At 37.4% G+C, this 21,881-nt stretch overlaps 1 protein-coding gene across 1 annotated transcript in view; it reads left to right on the top strand.

The window, feature by feature from the left end:
- Adam23 (ADAM metallopeptidase domain 23) overlaps positions 1-21,881 on the top strand; it is a gene marked incomplete at its 5' end in the record, with an annotated part of 203,716 nt that overhangs the window by 173,264 nt on the left and 8,571 nt on the right. Inside the window, 4 exons of the mRNA XM_004626726.2 lie at positions 729-834; positions 4,391-4,510; positions 7,188-7,356; positions 10,167-10,278. Coding sequence (XP_004626783.1) covers positions 729-834; positions 4,391-4,510; positions 7,188-7,356; positions 10,167-10,278 — 507 coding nt within the window. The remainder of the gene's footprint in view (positions 1-728; positions 835-4,390; positions 4,511-7,187; positions 7,357-10,166; positions 10,279-21,881) is intronic.

Below are 21,881 nucleotides of genomic sequence, written 5' to 3'. Positions count from 1 at the left end.
ATTTACACATGTGCCTGGTTTATTTCACTTATGAGTATATCTTCAAGTGGTAGCCACTTAAATATAAAGGCTTCAAGTTTATCATTCTTTATAGCTGAGTAATACTCCATTGTATAAAAATACCACATCTTTTTCATCCATTCCTCAGGTGATGGGCATCTTGGTTGGTTCCAAGATTTGGCTATCAGAAGTTGTGCTGCTATAAACATAGGCACACATATATCACTATGATATGATGTTTTCAGATTACATGGTATTTTAAAAGATTTAAATATCAAAACCCAAGTACTAATATGAAATCTCAACTGGCTAAGACTTTATAATTAATCTTCTAATATTAATATAAGGCAGGATTAATAATGTGGATAGATGTTTTGTATGTCACCTCACTGGTTCTTGCTCGTGAGCCTTGCAACTGCCTGTCCTCAAACCCACTCACGAATATTTACAAGAATTTTGATTCTCTCTTTAAAAATAGTGTATTGGAGTTTTTTAAAGTTAGCTCACAAGAGCCATTTGTTGAATTTTTCAGGATTTGGGAGGCCAGTGTACAGCATGTTGGTAGCTGAAATCAGCCCTGTGGCACTTATATCATAGAAATTGGTAAATGCTACATGTCAGGATTTTTCCCCAGAGAACCAGCTATTAAAACATGTAGTGGCATCTTACCAACTATGGATAACAGAAAGAACTGAGGTTAATTGTCTTCTCTTGCCCGTCTCCTAAAGAGGCTGCAGGGTCTGACAAGTTCTGCTATGAAAAGCTGAATACAGAAGGCACTGAGAAGGGCAACTGCGGGAAGGATGGAGACCGATGGATCCAGTGCAGCAAACAGTGAGTGGGAAGCCCGGATGCAAATGCAGAATGAGCCCAAATAAATGCTGCTTCTGTTTTTTCTTTTTTAAATGTATTTGGTACAGGGTCTCACTATGCATCTTAGACTCATAGTGATTTCTCTTGTTTTCAGCCTCCCCAGTGCTGGAATTACAGGCCTGTGCCACCACTCCCAGACTCTGTGGCTGGCTCAGCATGCCTGGGGGCAGGGCTGGGGTGGCAGGTGGTGCCAGGGATCAAACCAAGGTCCCTGTGCTTGCCTAAGCAGGCACTTAGTCCGCTGAGCTATTACTTCTGTTTTATAAATACTTGGCTATTCACAAATTTAAAGTATATATTTTAAGAATATTTTAGCATATGTAGAGTCAAATGATAACAGACTAAACTGTCATCTTTTCTGGAGAAGTCAGAAAATTTATCATATATTGTATGTCACTTGATTCTTCTTTTAAAGAAATACTTTACCCAAATTTTATACATGAAAATTACATTTCATTTATCTTCTTTTGCTGGAATATATGGCCTATAAATGTACTTTTTAATATAGTTTAAAAAGCAAATTATGTAGATAGTGGATATTTGAGGGATTCTTCCAAGCAAAATAATAATACATTGTATTAGCCGCTTTTTTGTTGCTAGGACAAAATAGCTGACATTCATAATTTAAAGGAGGAGCATTTTATTTGGTTCATGGTTTCAGAGGGTTCAGTGCATGGCTGACTGACTCCAAGGCAGAAATGATGTGGAAGAAGGACTTGGTGGAGAAAAGCCGCTCAACCTGTGGCAGTCCCAAAGCGTAACAAGGGAAGATAGCATCCAAGATAGGCTGACTAAAGCCATGCCCCCAGTGACCCAACTCCAAGGTGCCCCACTTCCTGATAGCACCTTCAACTCTGAACATCAGTAGATTTATCTATAGATGAGTACAGCACCCTGTGACCCAATAACTTATTCAAGAGTTTTTAATGGATTCAAAAATTTATATGACATACATCTTAAATTGTTTTCCAAATGGGGCCCCTTTTGATATTAGTCACCTGATATCCCTTCTAAAAAGCACCTTGTTAGTGCATATTGAAAGATATATTTACCCAAGAAAATGAGATTGTTGCAGAGAATATTGGTTTCCTTTTCCTTTGGTTGGTTGAGCAAAGTTAGAATTGTGGTTATGCAGTTCTTTAGGTTAATTTAGTGGCTTGGAACTTTGAAATCATCAAGTTATGGGTGAAAGGTCCTTTGCTTCCTTCCCATAGCAATGAGGATCCTTCTCCCTATTTTGAAGCAGAATAAGGATTTAAGAGACGTTTTATTTTTCTAGTTAGTTATCTGTGCTGGGTTTTTTTTTTTTTTTTTTTTTTTTTTTTTTTTTGGTATTGGGGATCAAGCTCAGGGCCTTGCATTTTTCAAGCAGGCACGTATGCCACTGAGCTATCTCCTGGGCTCCTCTGTGCTATTCTTAAGAAACTTTGCAATTGTATGTAGCCTTTGATGGTGGAAGAGACCTTGGAAAGCAATAGATCTTTGAGTGTAATTCTTTAAAATTAAGGGTTGGGGATATAGCCCAGCATCATAAATCTCTGCCTAGCAATTACAAGGTCTTGAGTTCAATTCCCAACACCCCCCAAAAAAATCTTTAAAATGAAATAAAAGTAAAAGGGGACAGAGCTTCCCATCTGATGTTTTACAAGTGAAGTGTAGATGTTCCAAGGTGTTGATGCTCGGTTATTGAGGTGCTAGAGAATGGGAAAACCCTGAAGTAGTCAAAATCCATGGGTTGGGCTGCTTTGAATTTGATTAGCTTTGTTCATTAGGCTTGTGTCTTAAACAAATCCAGTCATTTCTCTGTATCTCTATGACTTTAATTTAGGAGGCACTGGATTAGATGAATATAAAAGAAATTTGTGACTATCTGGTAATAGAATATTCAATCCCCAGTAAATTAAGGAAAATCAGTACATGTTTCTGAAACCTTAGAAAATTGTGAAATATAAGGTAAATAACACCCACTTATACTTTCCTCCAAATGTTTACAGTGTGAACTCTCATGCATTTCCTATCTAGCTCAAGACCTAGACTCTGAGTGCATCCCAGAGAAAATGTTTCCTTCCCCAGGTCGGCGCCCTGTCTTTGTCAAAGGTCCCTTCATCCTGACTTTTGTGGCAATGACTTTCTTGGTTTTCTATAATTTTGTTTCCCAAGGTTTCATCCCTAATCCTTCTGCAGTATTATATATTTTGCTTCTGAATTTCAGCCTTTTAAGAATTTTCTTGTTCAGCATTTTCAGAATTCTTGACAAATACACACACATTTTTATTATTGTTTTTTTCTTTTTGTACATGTGTATGTGAGCACACCACAATTTAGTTCTCTATTCCATGTTGATGGACAGTTGGTTTGTTTCTGTGCATTGCCCATTAGGAACTATAGTGCTGCTGGCATCCTTCTGTATGTAACTGAGTGCATAGTTGTGCCCATTTCCTTTAGGTCTACACCCAGGAGCAATTGTGCTAAGTCATAGGGAGTGAAGGGTTTCATTGTCACACATGGTGTTAAAATGTTTTCTAAAAGTGGGGTAAACCACAAGGAAGAATGTATGCAATGTGTTAATTATTGAAACTGTCATACCAATTTGGTTTGAAACTGTCTCACTGCTATTTGTTTCTCAATAAAATTATGGGGAAAAAAAGTGGGGTAAAAATCCTACCATCAGTCATATGTACATCAGAATTTGTTGTACCATCTTCTCACTAATATTTGATCTAGCCAGATCTTTTATCTTTTCTGGTGAGTGTGAATATGCATTGTTGTAATTTGCATTCCCAGGTCCTAAATGGAATTTAGAACATTTTCATGTATTTATCGGACAATGACTCACTTTTTAATGAAGTAATATTTCCGTTCTTTAGTCATTTTTGAAGAGTCATTGTTTACTGAACCAGTAGACTGGAAGTAGGCGCCCCCATGGTGGGTGAGTCATCTAATAATGTTCCCACGGATGGAGATGATTTCTGCTCTCTGTTCTGTAACCCATGGATGGTTAGCTTTGTCCTGATGCTTGTGAAGTCGTGATTATAAAATAAATGCAAAAACTGCACATTCACAGGAAGAAAGTATTGGTGGGAACAAAGGGTCTTTCTCTTGTTGAGCTTTAACCTTTTATCCAGTAACAAAATCAGTAAGCAGTGTACTAGCTGACTCTGTCTCAGCACTGTAGCCTGGCCTGCTTTTAGCTCCAGAGAGTGGGGGCGAGGGATGGACCCCAGAAACGTGTGCAAGAAACGGAAGCTCCGTGACTAGCTTAAGCCTGTTGTAGTCCATCTTCAGGGCTGTTTGCTTCCCTGCCCCAAACAGATCTGTGTTTTTCTTGACAGAAAGAAGAGGGTCATAAGCAAGTCTAACTATGTGAACAAATATTTTTATTTCAAAGAAAAGAACATGTTTAAACATTATGAATATATGTTTATGTTCATTTATATGTGAACTGAATAGTTTTATTTTTTGAGTTCAATTCCTATTGTCTTGATCTATCTTTCCTTTCTTTTTCTATTATGTTTAGTGATGTGTTCTGTGGATTTTTACTTTGTACCAATCTTACTCGAGTGCCCCGTATTGGTCAACTTCACGGAGAGATCATCCCAACCTCCTTCTACCATCAAGGCCGAGTTATTGACTGCAGGTAACATACAGAATGTTGGAAAACCTCATGAAACAGGAGAATTACAAATTGCAAATACCCAATTTTTTTAAAAAATCAAAATTTTTCTAATTATTACTAGAAGAAAGTTGACTTCCCTTTCATATTGAGAGTCACTTAAAAAGGTAGTATATTTTAAAAAGGTAGTTACTGATTGCAAATTCCATTTGCTGAAAATTATGCAAGTTATTTCTAGTGAAGCATTCTTTCAAATCATAATCTTACAAGTAGAACTAGTACAGATTGAGTGTCCTCTATCACAGATTCTTGGGACCAAAAGTATTCTGGGTTTTTGGGATGTTTGCTTATACATAGTGAGATATCTTGGAAATTCATTTATATTTTATATATACATATACATATATGCTTTACACATATTGCTGAAAGTAGATTTAGTGTATTTTTTAGTTTATTTATATCAGCATAGAGTTTTTAGTTAATATTTTAAATTTATTTTTATAAACAGAGTTTAAATTGTGCCTGCTCATGGAGCTCACTGTGATGGCTGTCTGCAGAGTGTGAACGGCTTATCTACAGTTACTGCTCTTCCACCGTCCTCATCCACCCCCAGAACTCTTCCAGATCCCTTATAATCATGTCTACTTTCTTTAATTTCCACATAAGGGAACATGTAGTACATGGTCAAATGTTCTACTGTGATATCATTACTGTCCCAAAAGTTTCAGATTTTGGAGCATTTCAGATTTCAGATTCTTTGATAGAAATGTCCAATCTGCGTTCATTTGAACCCATGATTAAAATTTTGAGCACTGAGGGCTGGCCAGATAGCTCAGCAGATTAGGGCGCCTACTTAGGCAGATGTAGAGATTGGGGTTTGATCCCCTGTGTGCCATACTGGCCCTGCCCCTGGCAACCTGAGATGGCAACTGAGACTGGGCATGGCATGTACCTGTAATCCCAGCACTTGGGAGGCTGAAAACAAGAGGATCACCATGAGTCCGATCTGTGTAGTGAGACCCTATAGACCCTGTACTAAATACATTTAAAATTTTTTTGAGTATTAAAACATGTCACACTACTGGAGTATATTGGATTATTTTGCTGAATTCATGCACACACAATATTTAAATGACAATGGAATACCTATCTCTGACAAAACTAAACAAAAAAGGGGATACTAATGAAGGACCATTTTGTATCTGTATATACAAAATAGTTACAATAGATATACAGCTACTTTCTCTTAATTCAATGAGAAGAAAGATTTACACTAATAGTGTTGGGACAGGATATCATGTCTGCTTCTTGTACTATGAATAACCACTACAAAGACAATGATATGCAGTGTATTAATTATTGAAACTGTCCTATTAATCGGTTTTGAAACTGTCTCATTGCTATTTGTTTCTCAATAAAATTAATTTAAAAAAGAAACTTCACAATTTGTACATAATATATGTTTTATTTTAATGATGTAGAAAGGGTTTTAGGCTATAATTTATGTAGCACATGTCTGGTTTAGAGTATAGTTTATCACATACCTGATCATATGTACAAGATATTTATTATACTATTAATAGTTGTCAGCACACATTCCATATTCAGTTATTTTGTGGGTAAAAGACACAGTTGTGAGCCTCATTGTCTTTTTAGGTTCTAGAGTCATAGTCCAAGCAAGGTTCACCTCTCTGTGGTTCTAAGATACCACTTTCTTACTCAAAGATGCTGCTGTGGTGTAGCCACTTTGGGGATTCCCTACAAAATAGCCTTCAGCATCTGCACCTTTATTTACAGCATCCCTAGAAGGCCACACCTTCATCTTCTATGAGTAAATATAAATTTGGAATTATGCAAAATAATTTTAATAATTGATTGACTTTCAAATTAGATAATATTGTCTCAGACAAATGATTGCTGTTTTCCTCTCTCTCTCTCTCTCTCTTTTTTTTTTTTTTTTGGTGGAATCGGGGATTGAACTCAGGCCCTTGCGCTTGCCAGGGAAGCGCTTATTCCACTGAGCCATCTCCCTGGCCCCTTTTCCTCTCTTTTTAAAAGACTCTACAAGCAGTTCCCATTCTTGGAGTGAACTTATAGTCTTGAAAAGTAGTTACTTTATTGCACACAGCTTTCTTTGTATGTGTACATTTCCACTTATCTTTAATGTCCTAGTTAAGTTATTTTATAAATTAGCCTACCTGTAAAATATTCAGCAAGATACTGTCAGTAATGATAGCATTGATTATCACTCAAATTCAAGTTGTTCTTTTGAAATTTTAGAAATATCAATAGAGAACTAGTTTATTTTTTTGCAATTATGAATAATCTAATTCTCTGAAGAAAAATAATAATTTTCATAATACTTTCATTTACTGTTTTTGCTCATCATCTGTTTTTCTACACTGCCACATCTGGAAGCCTTAGAGAGCGAACAGCAATTTTGCTGCTTTTGTTCTTATACAAATGCTCCTCCCTAGTCTTAATATTGGGTGTTTGAAAACATGTGAAGAGTTAGGACAAATGTATGCAGATGGCAGTTTTTCTTGATTAAGGAAAAGAGGAAGCAAAGAGTAGAAAGATGCCAGGAGAAACCCCTGTCCACTCTCAGATCTTCAGTTTCATGAAGAGCAAGCTCATTCACGCTGATATTTTATTTATAATTACAGTGCTAATGGTTGTGTGGGTATCTTTCTCCTTTTAGCGGTGCTCATGTAGTCTTAGATGATGATACAGATGTGGGTTATGTAGAAGATGGCACACCATGTGGCCCGTCCATGATGTGTTTAGATCGGAAGTGCCTACAGATTCAAGCCCTAAACATGAGCAGCTGTCCACTGGATTCCAAGGGTAAAGTCTGTTCAGGCCATGGGGTAAGTAAGCACCAATCTTCCAGCTCAAACTCCTCTCTGCCTGGCATCCTGAAAGTTCACTTCAGCTATTTTCATATAACTGTTGCCAGTATCTATGTACTAATTATGGTTATTTTCTTAGTGCCTTTTTCTGCTAAGAAGAAACCAGATATTAATATTTTGTTGCTGTTTCTTGTAGCAGCGGCTATTTGTAGTCTCCATATTTTTCAGATATAATTTAATATCTATAGTAGGATTCTGCAGATAGACAGTAGATCTATTTGTCTGTCTATCTATCTATCTATCTATCTATCTATCTATCTATCTATCTATCTATACATCTACAAAAGGAATACTTTATAAGAAATTGGCTCAGATAATTATGAGGGTTGAGAAGACTCACAATTAGCGGTCTGTAAAAATGGAGATCCAAACCAGGCACATGGGCCTATAATCCCAGTTATGTTTGGAAGATGAGGCAAGAGGATTATAAATTCACTTTTGGCCCAAGCAATTTAGCGATATCTACCTAAACATAAAATATAACAACACTGGGAAGGAAGCTCAGTGGTAGAGTGTGTGGTAAGCATGTGGAAGGCTCTGGGCTCCATCTTCATCACTCACATTAAGAAAAATGGAGATCTGGGAAACCATCTAAAATTCAGTCTACATCTAAAGGCCTGAGAACCAGCAGAGCCAATGGTGTAAATTGCAGTCCTAGGGCTGGAGAGCGTGAGATGAGATGTTCCAGTTCAAGCAGAGAAGCAGGGGAAATGGGGGTGAATTTCTCTTTCTCCTCCTTATTGGTCAGTTCAGCTTCTCAGTGGGTTGGGCCATGCTCACCTGCATAAAGAAGAGCATCTACCTAATGGATTTCATTGGTTCCGATGCCAGTTATATACAGAACCAGGCTCACAAATGATAGCCATGTCTGAAAACAATGTGTAATTGGGCATTCCATAGCAAGCCAAGTTGGCACACAAAATGAACCATCACAACATTTAAAAGGTAGAAGAAAATTGATATGGTGCCTAGAGGAAATAAAGACCCCATGTGGCTGTTGTGCAGAGAGCAAAACGAATTACCTCAGGAGCTCCCACCCAGCTACTAAGTAAGCACATGCTGAGGGTCTGCGTGTGGAAGGTCACACTAGACTCAATGTTGGAACCTGAGTGATATTTGCATGCTTGAACTTTTGTCAGCCCAAGAGAAAATGCTGTTTCTAGTCATATCTGCCTATATCTTTTATTCTGTGAACAGAGCGGGCAAGGTTTTCTTACTGGAAAATGTAAGCATTATATCAAGTTTTCATAGTTATTTAATAGAAGAAAAAAATGGAAACAAAGCTGTTTTAAATGAGGAGGGAGAAAAGGTTGAAGGAGGGAAGGGGATGGGAAAAAGGAGACTCAGGATACATCATATACAGGAACAGAATTCCATATGACGAACGTTACAATGTGTCTAGAATGTAACTATAAAATTAATTTTAAAAATGAAAAATAAATTGGACCAGAAAAAGGAAGATATTTCACAATTTATATAGACATCAGAAATGGAAAAAAGAGAAACATAAGAAAAACGGGAAGAATAATACAGAAGAGACATCCTGGAATGACGGTAAAAGTAGTGCAAAATAGGTAGATAGGAGAGTGACACAGAGTAGACAGTGGGAAGGTCCCAGAAACGTGGGTCCAGTGATGACCCAGGGTTTTGCGTTGGTTGAAGCAGAGGCTTGTGAGGAGACAGTGTAGTATGGTGACATAAGAGCATGGATTTGGGGGTAGACAGAGTCATTGGTTTGAGTCCTGTCTCTTCTTGTTAGTACAGTGATTTTATAAAAATCCCTTACCCTCTCTCAGCCTTCAGCATGCTGGAATGAGGATTTAAAAGGTGCTGTATGTGAAGTACTTAGCATAGGTGCTTGTCACAGATTAAGTGTTCAGTAATTGTTAACTTTAACTTTAAAATCACTGAACAGACTTTTCAGGAATTGCAGTTATCGCTCTAAAAATATAGCATTTAATGAATAAAAAGGCGTTGGCTTCTTTCCAACTGGACCTCCACTTCTTTTCAGGTGCATTAATGGTGACTGTGGTATTGAAACATTTCATATTCAACTTGTAAATTTGATAATCATCTCTGATACCTGTTTCTGGAAGTATTTCAGAGGGAGAAGGATTTAAACTCCCTTCTCTTTAGCTTGCAAATGGTTAGTTATTTTATCTAAATTGCAAGTCCATTCTAGCCTCGCTACATGGTCCCCAAAGAGAGAAGACAAAGGTCACTCCAGGGTCTTTAGCCTGGCTCACGGATAAGGAGCTGATCCATGGCCTGGCAGGGATGTGTTTCTGTGTGTGTGTGTGTGTGTGTGTGTGTGTGTGTGTGTGTCCTTGTTTGGCAGGAAAAGTGCCACCGAGTGGACTTGATTGGCAGGGAGAGGCTCATGCAGTGAGCTGGTGTCTTATAGCTCATGGCCTTTTATTGCCAGGAATGTCTCTTAACATTGTATGGATGTTTTTCCATATGTTTCTAGAAGTAATAGTTTCTAAAAACGACTTCATTAAACATTTGTGTACATAAACAGTAGTATAAATAACACACATTTAACAGTTTTCTTCTTTTTAACTTTTATTTTTTCTATAATTAACAGAAAAAAGATAGTTATTTGATGTGTATTGTTAACCCCTGTCTTCGCTGAAAGCATGGGAACTTGAAGGACATTCCAAGCAATCTGTAAAGCTCCCCTCTTGCCCATTCGTCCTGTACATTTATTGTTACTGTCCCACATGGCACCATGTAATTGCCCGATCTCTGTTCTTCTTCCTTCGCAGGTGTGTAGTAACGAAGCCACCTGCATCTGCGACTTCACGTGGGCAGGGACGGATTGTAGCATCCGGGATCCAGTTAGGAATCTTCACCCACCTAAGGACGAAGGACCTAAGGGTTTGTGTGATTTCAGTTTCAATTCATTGCATACTGCATCTAGGCATATAAGAATATCTATTTTTTCCATTAAAATATGTAACTCATCTTACTGCATAAATAAGTTTCCTGTGTCTATTGTGTTTTTCAAAATGTGTTTGAATTCTTCTAGCCTAGAACTGAGGTTAAGAAGTAAAATTACAAATAGCCTTTAATCCAGTTTCCTTTCCTCCTTTAATTATCTTTATTTTTCCATAATCATAAGATGCTAGTGATTTTATATATTTGTCTAAGTTTTCTAGTAGATGGAGTCTCTTTTTATTCCTCAATATTTGTGTCCCTCCAGAAAGAGTTGTAGACTTCCATGCTCCTTTGAAATACTCTTATTTGATAGGGAAGAACTTTAGTTCTTAAGAGAAAACATGAATGGTCCATATCTTTGTAGGAGAGAAATTAGAATTTTAGAATTAGGAGTCTCAGTGGCCACCTAATATTGCCCTCCGACTGTGTGATTGAGGATGCCTGGGCCCTGAGGTTAGGTGACATACTAAGTTGCTCAGGTAGCTAGAGGTCATGTGGGATCAGGACCCTTATCTCAGACTTCGAGCTCTTCCATTATATGTAGGAATAGTCTTACCACAGCATCTAAGACATTCTACCTAAGAAACCAAGGAATACTAGAACCAAATTGTGTGTGTGTGTGTGGTTCTAGGGGTTGGACCCTGTGCCTTCACACTAGGCTATGTCCCCAGCCCTCTTTCTTTATACTTGTTGAGACAAGGTTTTAGGCTGGGGTGAAAACTTGCAATTTTCCTCTCTCAGCCTCATAGAGTCTTGGAATTAGAGATGTGTGCCACTGTACCCAGCCAGGATTAATTTTGAAATATAGTAATGACATTATATGTCAGCTTCTTTTTCATGATACTGCTCTCAGTAGTCTCTAAATAACTGCCGTATTTTTCTCCTTCAATTAGAAAAGCGCATACAGGAATAGTATCACGCTGATCAGCTTTGTTTTGGGTAAAAGCTTGTTTAAATTAAGTGTGCATTAGTGTAGTCTGTATAGGAAAATGTGACTCCATAAACAGAGAAAGCTTGGTAGCTGGAGTACTTGATGAGATTTGGGCTGATTTGTTTTTTGTTTGTTTTTGTTTTTGTTTTTGTTTTCTTTTTTGGCAGAACCAGGGATTGAGCTCAGGCCCTTGCGCTTGCCTGGCAAGCGCTTCTTCTACTGAGCCATCTCTCCGGCCCCTGGGCTGGTTTGAATACACACAGATTGTTCTGTGCCAGTAGGTGGGACAAAACCATTTCACGAATTTGCTTAATATGTCCAGGATATTAAAATTCCATTTGAGAGATTATCATATTCACACCCGTCCCCCAAAAAGTTAACTTTGGGGACATAAAGCAAATATTGTGTGCTGGAGGAGACTCTACTTACTACCTTTTGTTTCATTTTCTCCTATTTAATATGGTGGCATTCTCAGTTGTCTTTAAGAAAAAAAGCACCTGTTTTGATAATGCAAGTCATGTGTATTTGTGGTAGAAAAATTTCTAGAATAGAAAACTTGTTCATTGCAGAAAAGATTTAAAAACCAGCAATAATCATCCTTGATTCTGTAACTCATACGTAACGAATATAAGCATTCTGGCATATCTCTTTTCTGTTGCAAGTTTTTCTTTTTTAAACTTAGGGAAGACAGTGAATCATTAGAATAAAGTCATCCGTTGGTATCAGTTAACATTCTTCTGAATTTCTAATTATGTGGATTAAATTGAAAAGGAGTCATCAGTTAATATAAATGAAGATCAATTATTTTTGTAAGTCATTAGATTTCCAGAAAAACCAAGCAGTTTTAGTACAACTAAATAATTTCAATAGTAATGACTATATATTTTCAACTGTGTCAGAAAATCTTTTAATGTATTAGTGAAATGGGAAAGAATAGAATTCAAACTTTTAAAATTTTATTGTAGATTTTAGGATTTTATTTTTAAATCCTAAAATGGTTATGGTTACGAGAACACATAAAGAGAATGCACTTTGCTTTTATTTTTATCCATTTATCGACTGTCTAAAGTGTAAAAGAGGGTGCATGTTTGGCATATAGTGGAAGTCAGTACATATCTTATTACTTCCTTCTGAGAATATGTAGAAGAACTGAAGTGCTGCATTTTACTGCTGATTTTGTTTATTTATATCTGTTTACTGTGTTGTCTTCAGCTAATGGGCTCACAAGATCAATGCAGCAGTACTGTTCTGACTGTTGGTTCTGTAGTGCGTGAGGTTCCAAGCTTTTCTCAATAACCACACATGGTATCTTGTTTCTCAAGATGTGATTGGTTGGCAGCACTTGCTTTGTTCAGCACAGTATCTGGGCCTTCTCCAGTGCTTGCCACATTTTAAGTGGCACTCATAAGACTTAGCTGGTCAAACCCATGGGAAACGTGTTCTGTACAGCTGCAGTGAGAGCGTATTATAAATATTCTTACTTAATGTGCTTTCTTGATATGCAGAAAAACTGAAGAACCACAATAAAATATTTCTTAATTTTTTTAAAAAATGAATCTGGACATTAAATTGCACAGCAGCCTTTTGGATCAAGAACAGATTGGGAAAAATAAAATGAATTCTGGGACTCCTTTCTATTAAATCATTATATTATGATTTGAGAATGTCTGAAATGAACTGATATCCCCAACTGTCAGTTTTAGTTATAAGTTCCTGGAAGAATAAAAAATTCAGTATCTCCCTTTGGGTAGATACTCAGAACATCCATGTAGTCAATGCCATCTTAGTCGTTGCCCTTGAGGTGGTTGCTCATAGTGGACCCAGAATTGAACCTGTTGGAGTGTCACTTGAACTTCTCAAACAAAAATTAGCAAAAGATAAATAGGATCTCAAAGCCCAACTCTGTAAATAAGAATTATCTTTCTTTGTTTGCGGGACAGGAATTGAGCTCAGAGTCTCATACCTTGCTAGTCAAGTGCTCTGCCATGAGCTACTCCACCAGGCTTCTGAGTAAGGATTTTCAAAAAGCTTTTCTATTACAGATTATTTCCTTCATTTTTCTACACTGCCATTTATTCCATACATTAACATTCTTTTGTCCCTCTTCTCTCAACTTGTTTCCATGGAAATCACTGAAAGAAATTATTTTCTGTGAGGGTCAAATACATTTTAACTCTATTCAAAAGAATTTCCACTTGTTGTACGGAGGTCGATATCCAATGTCCTTGATTTTTGGCAAATTGTAGGTATCTTTGCACAGTGATTCTAGTGGAATACAGGGGAGCGCTTCTCATTTGAGCTTACTGTAGCATCCTCACACCAGGGAAGAGAAGAAATTGGATCATGGAAAGTGTTTTCAGTGATACACGCTAGGGGCAGAGACATTGCTCCAAGCTTTGGCCAGGCCCTTCCATCAAGACCATCCTTATCAAATCAGAGATGAAAAGGGCCCTTGAGGCAGTTCACTACAGACCCAATTGTTTTATAAATGAGAAAACTAACTTAATTATCAGGCTTAACAGCTAATTAGTGATAGAGCCAAAAATAAAATTTAATCACCTGAGCTTGAGCCCAGTGTTTTTTTTTTTTTTTTTTCTGTTACACCACACACCATCATTGAAAGCTGAATTAAGTTATTATGCTAGTTCTGTGGGTACAGTAAGGAGCAGAAAGAGTGAAAGCAGGCAGAGATTAAGCTTATTCACTGGCCAATGACCTGTCATTGGGGCTGAATATGGAATTAAAGAAAAGCTGTTGTATTGTTAGAATTTAGGATTTTGAACTGTTTTCTACATTTTAATAATTACTTAATGAGTATAATTTAGTGTTTACATTTACTTTTTGCATCTGTCCTTTTGATAACTTTCTTTGTGAGTATACAAATCTTTGATTTTATGATTCACATTACTAGATATGAGGTGCTATGATTATCATCATATATGATTGTGTTTGTGTTTATCTGTATGTTATCTGGTCATTTTTTCTCATTAATCATGGTCTTGTCAATAATTGAAGGAATTGCTAGGTTTTAAAATATTTTAGTAACTATGAGTTTGAGTGCAGAAAAATTTGGTATTATCATTGAAAACATACTTTGAAATAACATTCTTTTTGTGAATATCACCCAGAACCTCATGTGTGTTAGGCAGGTATTTAACACTGAGCTCTACCACGAGCCCCTGGCTTAATATTCTTAGCGAAATAAGAATCAATTCAGACATTTGTCCCAGTATATTAAAAAGTGACTTTATTTTTCTAATTTCATTGAAACAGTAAGGAGAGCAAAGACATGCCTAATATAATGAAACTTGGAGCAATATAAAGTATTTGATTGTAATACCAATATTATACTGTGAAGTGTAATAAGTTTTTTTAGTATTATTTCTCCTTCTAAGTTTTTGTGCAATAAATTCTTACAGAAAGAACTTTGGTCTATAAGACCAGTGATAGCTTCTATTGCCTCTTGCCTCTGAAATATTAAGGCATACAGAATTTTTTCCACTTTTGACATTGCAATCACGTGAGTGAAATAGGGCAGTATTTCAGAAATACAAAGAAAACAGCCATTTGGTTTTAAAAGAACACACTTCCTAAATATCTGTAGTGTGACTTGCCCATGGAGGAAGTCTATAGAGAGAGAATCTTAGAAAAAGGAACATTTTACAAGATTACATATGGATCAGAAATTCCACCTGTTAGTACAGATCAGCAGGGAGCAAGGGTAGAAATTGTAAACCCATAACTGAAATGAACATGAAAACACACTGTCAGGTAGTGAGCAGGGCCCACAAGATGCATTATAATGAGAGGTGATTGTGTCAAAGAGAAAGCAAAGTTAAATACCTCATGTGAAGGCTGTGGTGTTAGCTGGAAGCCTTAAGAGCTCTGGCTTCAGGTTTGGTAAGATGAGAAGAAAACTAAGGTACATCCTTATGCATTCAGCTTAATACCTGGGGGTGGGGCAGTTAATAAATAGTAAATAAACAAGTAAATGAATAAATGAAAAAATACAATTACATGATAACTACATATTGATGTAAAGCTACACAATAGGCTTCCACAGGTCCCAGAAAGGTTTTTTTTTTGTTTTGTTTTTTGCTTTTTGTTTTTAGTGACGTGATAAATTCCATGTAGCTATGAAAAGCAACTACAATCTCCATTCTTAAGTATGTGTGCTCTAAAAATCTACCCACCCGAAGGCCACTTGATTAATTCAGCCAAATTGAAAACATGCTGAGCCAGTACTAAAGAGGCAACTCTGTTCTGTATCATAATGCAGAATCCAGTGGATCTTTATGTGGTTTTCATTGTATCAGAAGTAAAGTAGGGCTGGGGAAATGGCTCAGTGGAATAAGAGCTTCCCTGGCAAGCGCAAGGGCCTGAGTTCAATACTCGGTTCCACCAAACAAAACAAAACAAACAAACAAACAAAACCCCAAAGAACTAGACATAGCAAGAGTTAGGGAGAAGAGGTAGGTAGGGATATTTCTGAAAAAACTAATTTTTCAGCTTTCTTTTATCTTGCTCTGTGTTAGGAATATTTATCAGTTAAAAGTTTGAAGGAGGTTACTCTTTCCCAGTGGAGATTAACAGACTGTATCTATCTATCTATCTATCTATCTATCTATCTATCTATCTATCTATCTATCTATCTATCTACTTATTTATTTTATTTTTTTGCGGAACTGGGGATTGAACTCAGGCCCTTGTGTTTGCCAGGCAAGCGCTTATTCCACTGAGCTATCTCCCCAGCCCCTGTATCTATTTAAATATCTGGAGAAATCTCTTGCCCCATAACTAGCAATTATGCCATAACACATACAAAAGCCTTTCAAAAATTTTTCCCATATTTCACATTATAATTTTAAAAAATTAACAGCTGTTCACTTAGTATCCATTTTATGTTTTTTGTACAATTTCTCAGTATAAAATAATGTGCTTAAGTTAATTTAGTGTTCTGAAAAGAATGATTTTAAGGTCTTAAACAATGGCACTTTATATTTGAAGTATGTTTCCTTCCCAGTATTTGCCGCCATAATTTGAAAATCTGAACTGTAGATTGGGTTGTTGTGAATTATGTTGTATTGTCATGTTTAGAAAAAATTACCCCTCCCGCGTATGTTGGTCTTCTTCCTTTTTCCCTCAACACATTCAGTAGATTTGTTTTGTTTTTTGTTGTGTCTGCTACCTTTTTTAAATTTGCTTTTAGTACAACTCAAGTCGTGCCTCATTAGTAGCACTAGCCTCTCTCTCATAGTATTTATCTTTGATAAGATGCTGTGATTTTGCAGTTGTTCAACAGGGTTAGAGAATGAAGTTTTCTCTCTTCCTGAAGGAGGAGATTTGTTAAGGTCAGAGAGAGCTGGGTATATGTTTCGGTAGTTGGGCACTTGCCTAGCATGCTTCAGTCCCCAGTACTGTGGGAAAAAGAGGCCAAAGAGCCCAGGACCAGACCTTAAAAAACTATGACTTTGAATTTTGGTTCTGGTTCTTTGTTTTGTTTCACTGTTTCTTAGTACATGATTTGTGTGCAGCTAATCTCTGTTTTTATGGATGAGGTTAGGTGACTGAAAGTAGAACTGCTTGTTTGCACAGGATGTAATTGACTGTGTATCCACACAACTATGCAATCACACATACAACCCTAAATACTCTGCCTTCCTCCTTTAATACCAAACTCCGTGTCACTCACGTAGAGCAAATATCAGGGATCACTACTCATGCTGGCCTTTTTGCTTACATAGCATTGGAAGCTGTGGCCTCCTACTCTGTGGAGATTGACCGCTTGCTGGTCTGTGCATGTGGTGTAGTTTTACAGCGACCCTAATGTTCTCTTTACACAACAAGAGCAAAAACTAGATGTTCACAGTCCAAGACAGAAACCCAGAATTGGGCAGAATATTTGAAATGTACTTTGTTTGTTTGTTTATTGTATTTTTTATTAGGAAAGGGTCTACAGGGTGTTCAGGGTCTCACTACTAGATCAGACTTTGTAGTGATCTGCCTGTTTACAGCCTCCCAAGAGCTGGGATTACTGAAATGTACTTTGTAATAACATCCCAGATAAGATGCAGTTCATTTCAAAGCTAGTCTGTTTTAAGTTTCTAAGGATTGTCACAAAACTGAGTAAGATATTCTGAATTTTGTAAACAGGGAGGTGGCTCAGTGGAATAAGTGCTTCCCTGGTAAGCACAAGGGCCTGAGTTCAATCCCCAGTTCCTCAAAAAAAAAAAAAAAAAAAAAAAAAAAAAAAAAAAAAAAAAAAAAGAAGTTATTTAAAAAAATAAATTTTGTAAAGATGTTAGGTAAAATTTATACTTTGAGAACTTTGTGAAAGATGTGTCTCGTTCATCATTTTTGTCATTAGATTTTCTATTGCACAATTTAAATTACAATTTAGTTTTTATCTCATACCTGGTAGGAACTTTGAGTCAAATTGGATCATTTTTGTGTTTAAAAGGTGTTTATAAGAATTTATATTTTAAAGTATGTAAAGTTTGAAGGAAAATTCTTATTTATGCTCAGATATTTTCAAAACACCTGCCAATCTTAATTTCAAACCTGGGAAAACAGATTTCCATATCAACCTTACTTTCCAAGAATTTCTTAAAGAGAATTTTGTATGTCAGTGAAATCAGTGTGTTGCTTTGTTCTGTTAAAAAAAATCTCCGTTTTTCCTCCGCACAGTGAACATGGCCACAAGCAGGCTCATAGGGGCTGTGGCCGGCACCATTCTGGCCCTGGGGGTGATTTTTGGAGGCACAGGGTGGGGAATAGAGTAAGCATCCTTCCAAGTTTCGGAGTGTGTTTGTTGGTGTCTGGTGTGCAAGGTGATGCCCAGTGCCCAACCCCTCTGTGCTTCGTCCCATTGACTGTGTTTCCTGTGTTGGTACAATTTGTGATGTGGTTTGGATGCGTTTGTGTCCTGTGGTTTTCTTGTGCAGTGCACAACCTTCTCCTGTCTGGAACAATGTGGGGCATAAAACAGCACTGGGGGTGCTTATGTTCTATTCTCAAGTAAGGCAGTCATCCAAAACTTCCATTGCTCCTCCATTTGTAAAAGTAATCTTAAAATTATAGACCTTTAAAAAAATTTTAAACTATTTATTGGCAAATATGCTTTTCTTTGGATTGTTAAAATGAATTTATTCTTCACAAGTCAAATAAGTCCATGAATGCAATTAAGAATTATCAACAGCTATTAAAAGATACTAAAAGTGATAGCCATTTTCTCCATTTACTTAGGATAGCATAAGAGGCTTTAGCTCAATTTTTAAAAAGATATTTAGGATATTGCCTGCATTTTTTCTTGTAAAAAAGGTTACTAATTAAGATTGAAGTTCAAATAAATATTTGGAGCAAGGAAGAGAAAGAATCAAAACATTTTAAATCTGGACCTGTGCAACCTTAAGGGAATGGCTGCATTTCATCTGGTGGTTTGTCTTAGAAGTATCCAGTGTGCAAATAAGGGTGCTGAGTGCCACTTGCCCAGTAGGCCTGCTGCCTTTATTTAGGCAGCTCTGCACTTGATCCACATTCTCAGACTAGTTGTCCTATCTCAATGGGATACTACTTAATGAGATTGCTCAACTGTAGGTGAAGAGTATCAGGATGTCATCTTGTCTGATTATAGAGGGCATTTACAAGTGGTAGAATTACCCCTTCACACATTCTACTTCTCTGTTTACTCTGCTAGTGATGTGGTAATATTCACAGCAGACCAAAATTGAAATGCTAGCGTCTTAAGGATCACCAGAAACCCTTTACTCAGTCAACCCAAACTATGGCGTAATAGTAATGGACATGGTCCTGCTCGGTGCAATTGATTGCAACACATGGATGCTCTTTTTACATTGCTGGAGTTGGGACATCCAGGCACCAAGATATCATTATGAGGAGAACAGGTGGCAGGTCATACTTTGTGCATGAGTATGAACAGGTGGCATGAGTCTTTCCTCCTCTAGTTGGAAGGACTTTCACCAGCCTGGGATCTTTTAACTCATATCCCAGCAGAATGGACTGTAAACCTAGTAGCCCAGGAGAAATAGAAATGCTGGACAAGGGACTGGTGAGGTAGCTCAGCAGCCTTAAGTGCCTGCTTAGGCAAGTATAGGGAGCGTGGTTCAATCCCAGGCACCACATGCAGTGCCAGCCCTGCCCCTGGGGTGGGCTAAGCCAGCCACAAAAAAAAAAAAAAAAAAAAAAAGAAATGCTGGAAAAAAGATTTTGTTTCTCTCTATTGGTTAGGAATGAAGCATGTAATAGGGATAAAATATTTAGCAATAACAAGAACTTTGTCCTGTAAAATTTCACCATAGGGCTCTTGACTGGATTATTCAAAGCAGTAACATTTCTTCCCAAGAGCAGTTCTATCCGTATGTTGATGTGAACTTACTCAGCAAAAGAAAGGCAGTGTTCTAAAAACCACCCCAGTGTGGTTATGCATTGTTTATTCATCATAATTTGGTGGCCTGAAATATGCTAATCGAAGGGTTGAATTTGAATAGTCCTTCCATTGAGCCTCAGAGATGGGCACAATAAAAAAGGTTCTGTAACAACATAGTCCCTGTTGTCAGTGTTCATTTCCATCCATCCCCTCCTGGTGTTGTTGGCTTGTTGCTATTTCTGGTTGTGACAGGTAAGTGTGCATAAGTGTACAAATTTTTTTTTCTAAGAAAAGGTTATTATTGTCATTTTTGTTTTATGGACTTTTTTGCCTACTAGTTTACTTCTTTTTTCCTTGTGAGTCTACATTTTTTCATAATTGCTAAAAAGATCTAGTTTTTTAAAAATAAAATTCAAATATTACACTATAGATTGTCTTAACACTTCCTGCTTCAACTGATAGTGTCATGTTCATTTAGTCACTAAAGATTCTATGGGCAGATTTAACTTTTTTTTTTCTTATTTCTACTTCTCAGTTTATAATTGTAAATCAGGAACTATTTTTCTCGGATTATGTAGTGAATTTAGTCCCAGTCTATGTTTTCTGAGCTACAAAGTGCAAATTGTGTAACATTTAGTGTGTACACATGATAATAGAAATATTTTTTAAAATTCAAAAATTGGTCCCCTATTGAAATGTGGGGGAGGAAAAACACATCAGTGAAGTAAGGTTTCATCAGAGCAAGATTACCAAAGGTTCTATAAAGGCCGGATGATAAATGACTTTTGCTTATGACTGCAGGGTATTTTCTGTAACTTCCACCATTGCTGTCTTAGCAGACCTGCAGCCACAGCAGTGTGTAAATGAGTGGAATGGCTGTGTTCCAAGCACAAGTGATGAGCTCAGATTAGGCCTACGAGCCGTAGTTTGCTAAACCTTGCTTTATAGAATAAGTTTTAGAGTCAGACAAATCTGTGTTCAGATCTTGCCTCCATTGCTTACTAACTTCTAGAAGCCTCTGCTCGTTCATCTAATGGATGGGCAGTGTCATAATTCCTACCTCCTGGGTTTTTGTGTTTGTTGATCAAGTGCTACGATATGCTACAGCATGGGCTCAGTACCGCCTTGGGTCATAGTAAGCATTTGTTGTACAGTAAACTGCTTTAATTGCTCTGATTGTTATTGTTTCTATTGTTTGTTGATCTCTGAAGGCCACTGAGATTCACATTCTATAGAACTTCTGTTTTAAGAGCAAACAAGAGCTCAAGAACCAGAAAAAGAGCCCCATCCCGGATGCTCTGCAGCTGTCCTCTACCTGCCCACTGTGCTGAGTAGTCTGTGGATACAGACAGCATGCACGCAGTTCTAGTGCTGCTGAATGTGGCATCCTCTTATGTACACAGTTGAGGGCACTGATGAGCAGGAAGGCGAATCTTTTGCCCAGAAATAGAAATATATATGAACTGAAGAGTTTAGAAAAATGAGCCTCATTGGCCTTGTGATTTCTGGAACAGGGATGCAAGGCATGATCCAAATATACAATGAATATTTAAAAGTAAAAATGAATTACAGTAAAAGACTCATTGCCATTAATTCCCCACAAAGTATTCCCCCTTGGTTTGAATGCATTTATCATATTGTTCTCACCACTTTCTGAAGCAATTTGGGGAGTCCTCTTCATGAGTGTGTGTGTGTGTGTGTGTGTGTGTGTGTGTGTGTGTGTGTGTGTTTCCCCCTTCTGAACTGGGGCTTGAACTCAGGCACTTGCGCTTGCCAGGCAAGAGCTTATTCAACTGAGCTATCTCCCTGGCCCCATGAGTGTGTTTGTAAGATGTGATTAAAATGTATGGTGCATGCTGCTGCCAAGTACCATTCAGCAGCAATGTAGGGTCACAAAACACTCCCTTTTGTCCTCGTCTACCTTGTTCACCAGATCTGACACCATATGACTTCTGGCTTTTCCCCCAAATCAAAATGACCACAACATGTATTGAATGGATTCAGGACATTGAGGCAGCTACCACAGCACAACTATAAAGACCTTCACAAAAGAAGACTTCCAGAACTGCTTCAGAAAATGGCATGAGTAGTGGGATTGGGGTACAAGATAGGGAGAGTATTTTGAGGGCCATTCATGGCAATTGGGTTTTTTACTATCATAATTATTTTCACTGCAAACATTTGCTATCTTTTGGGAACACACCTTGTGTACAAGTAGGACTGACA

This window comes from Octodon degus, unplaced genomic scaffold, assembly GCF_000260255.1.
Source record: "Octodon degus isolate 3935 unplaced genomic scaffold, OctDeg1.0 scaffold00016, whole genome shotgun sequence".
NCBI classification, from domain to species: domain Eukaryota; kingdom Metazoa; phylum Chordata; class Mammalia; order Rodentia; family Octodontidae; genus Octodon; species Octodon degus.
The sequence above is the reverse complement of the archived record's forward strand: the minus strand, read 5'-3'. Positions and strand labels throughout refer to the sequence as shown.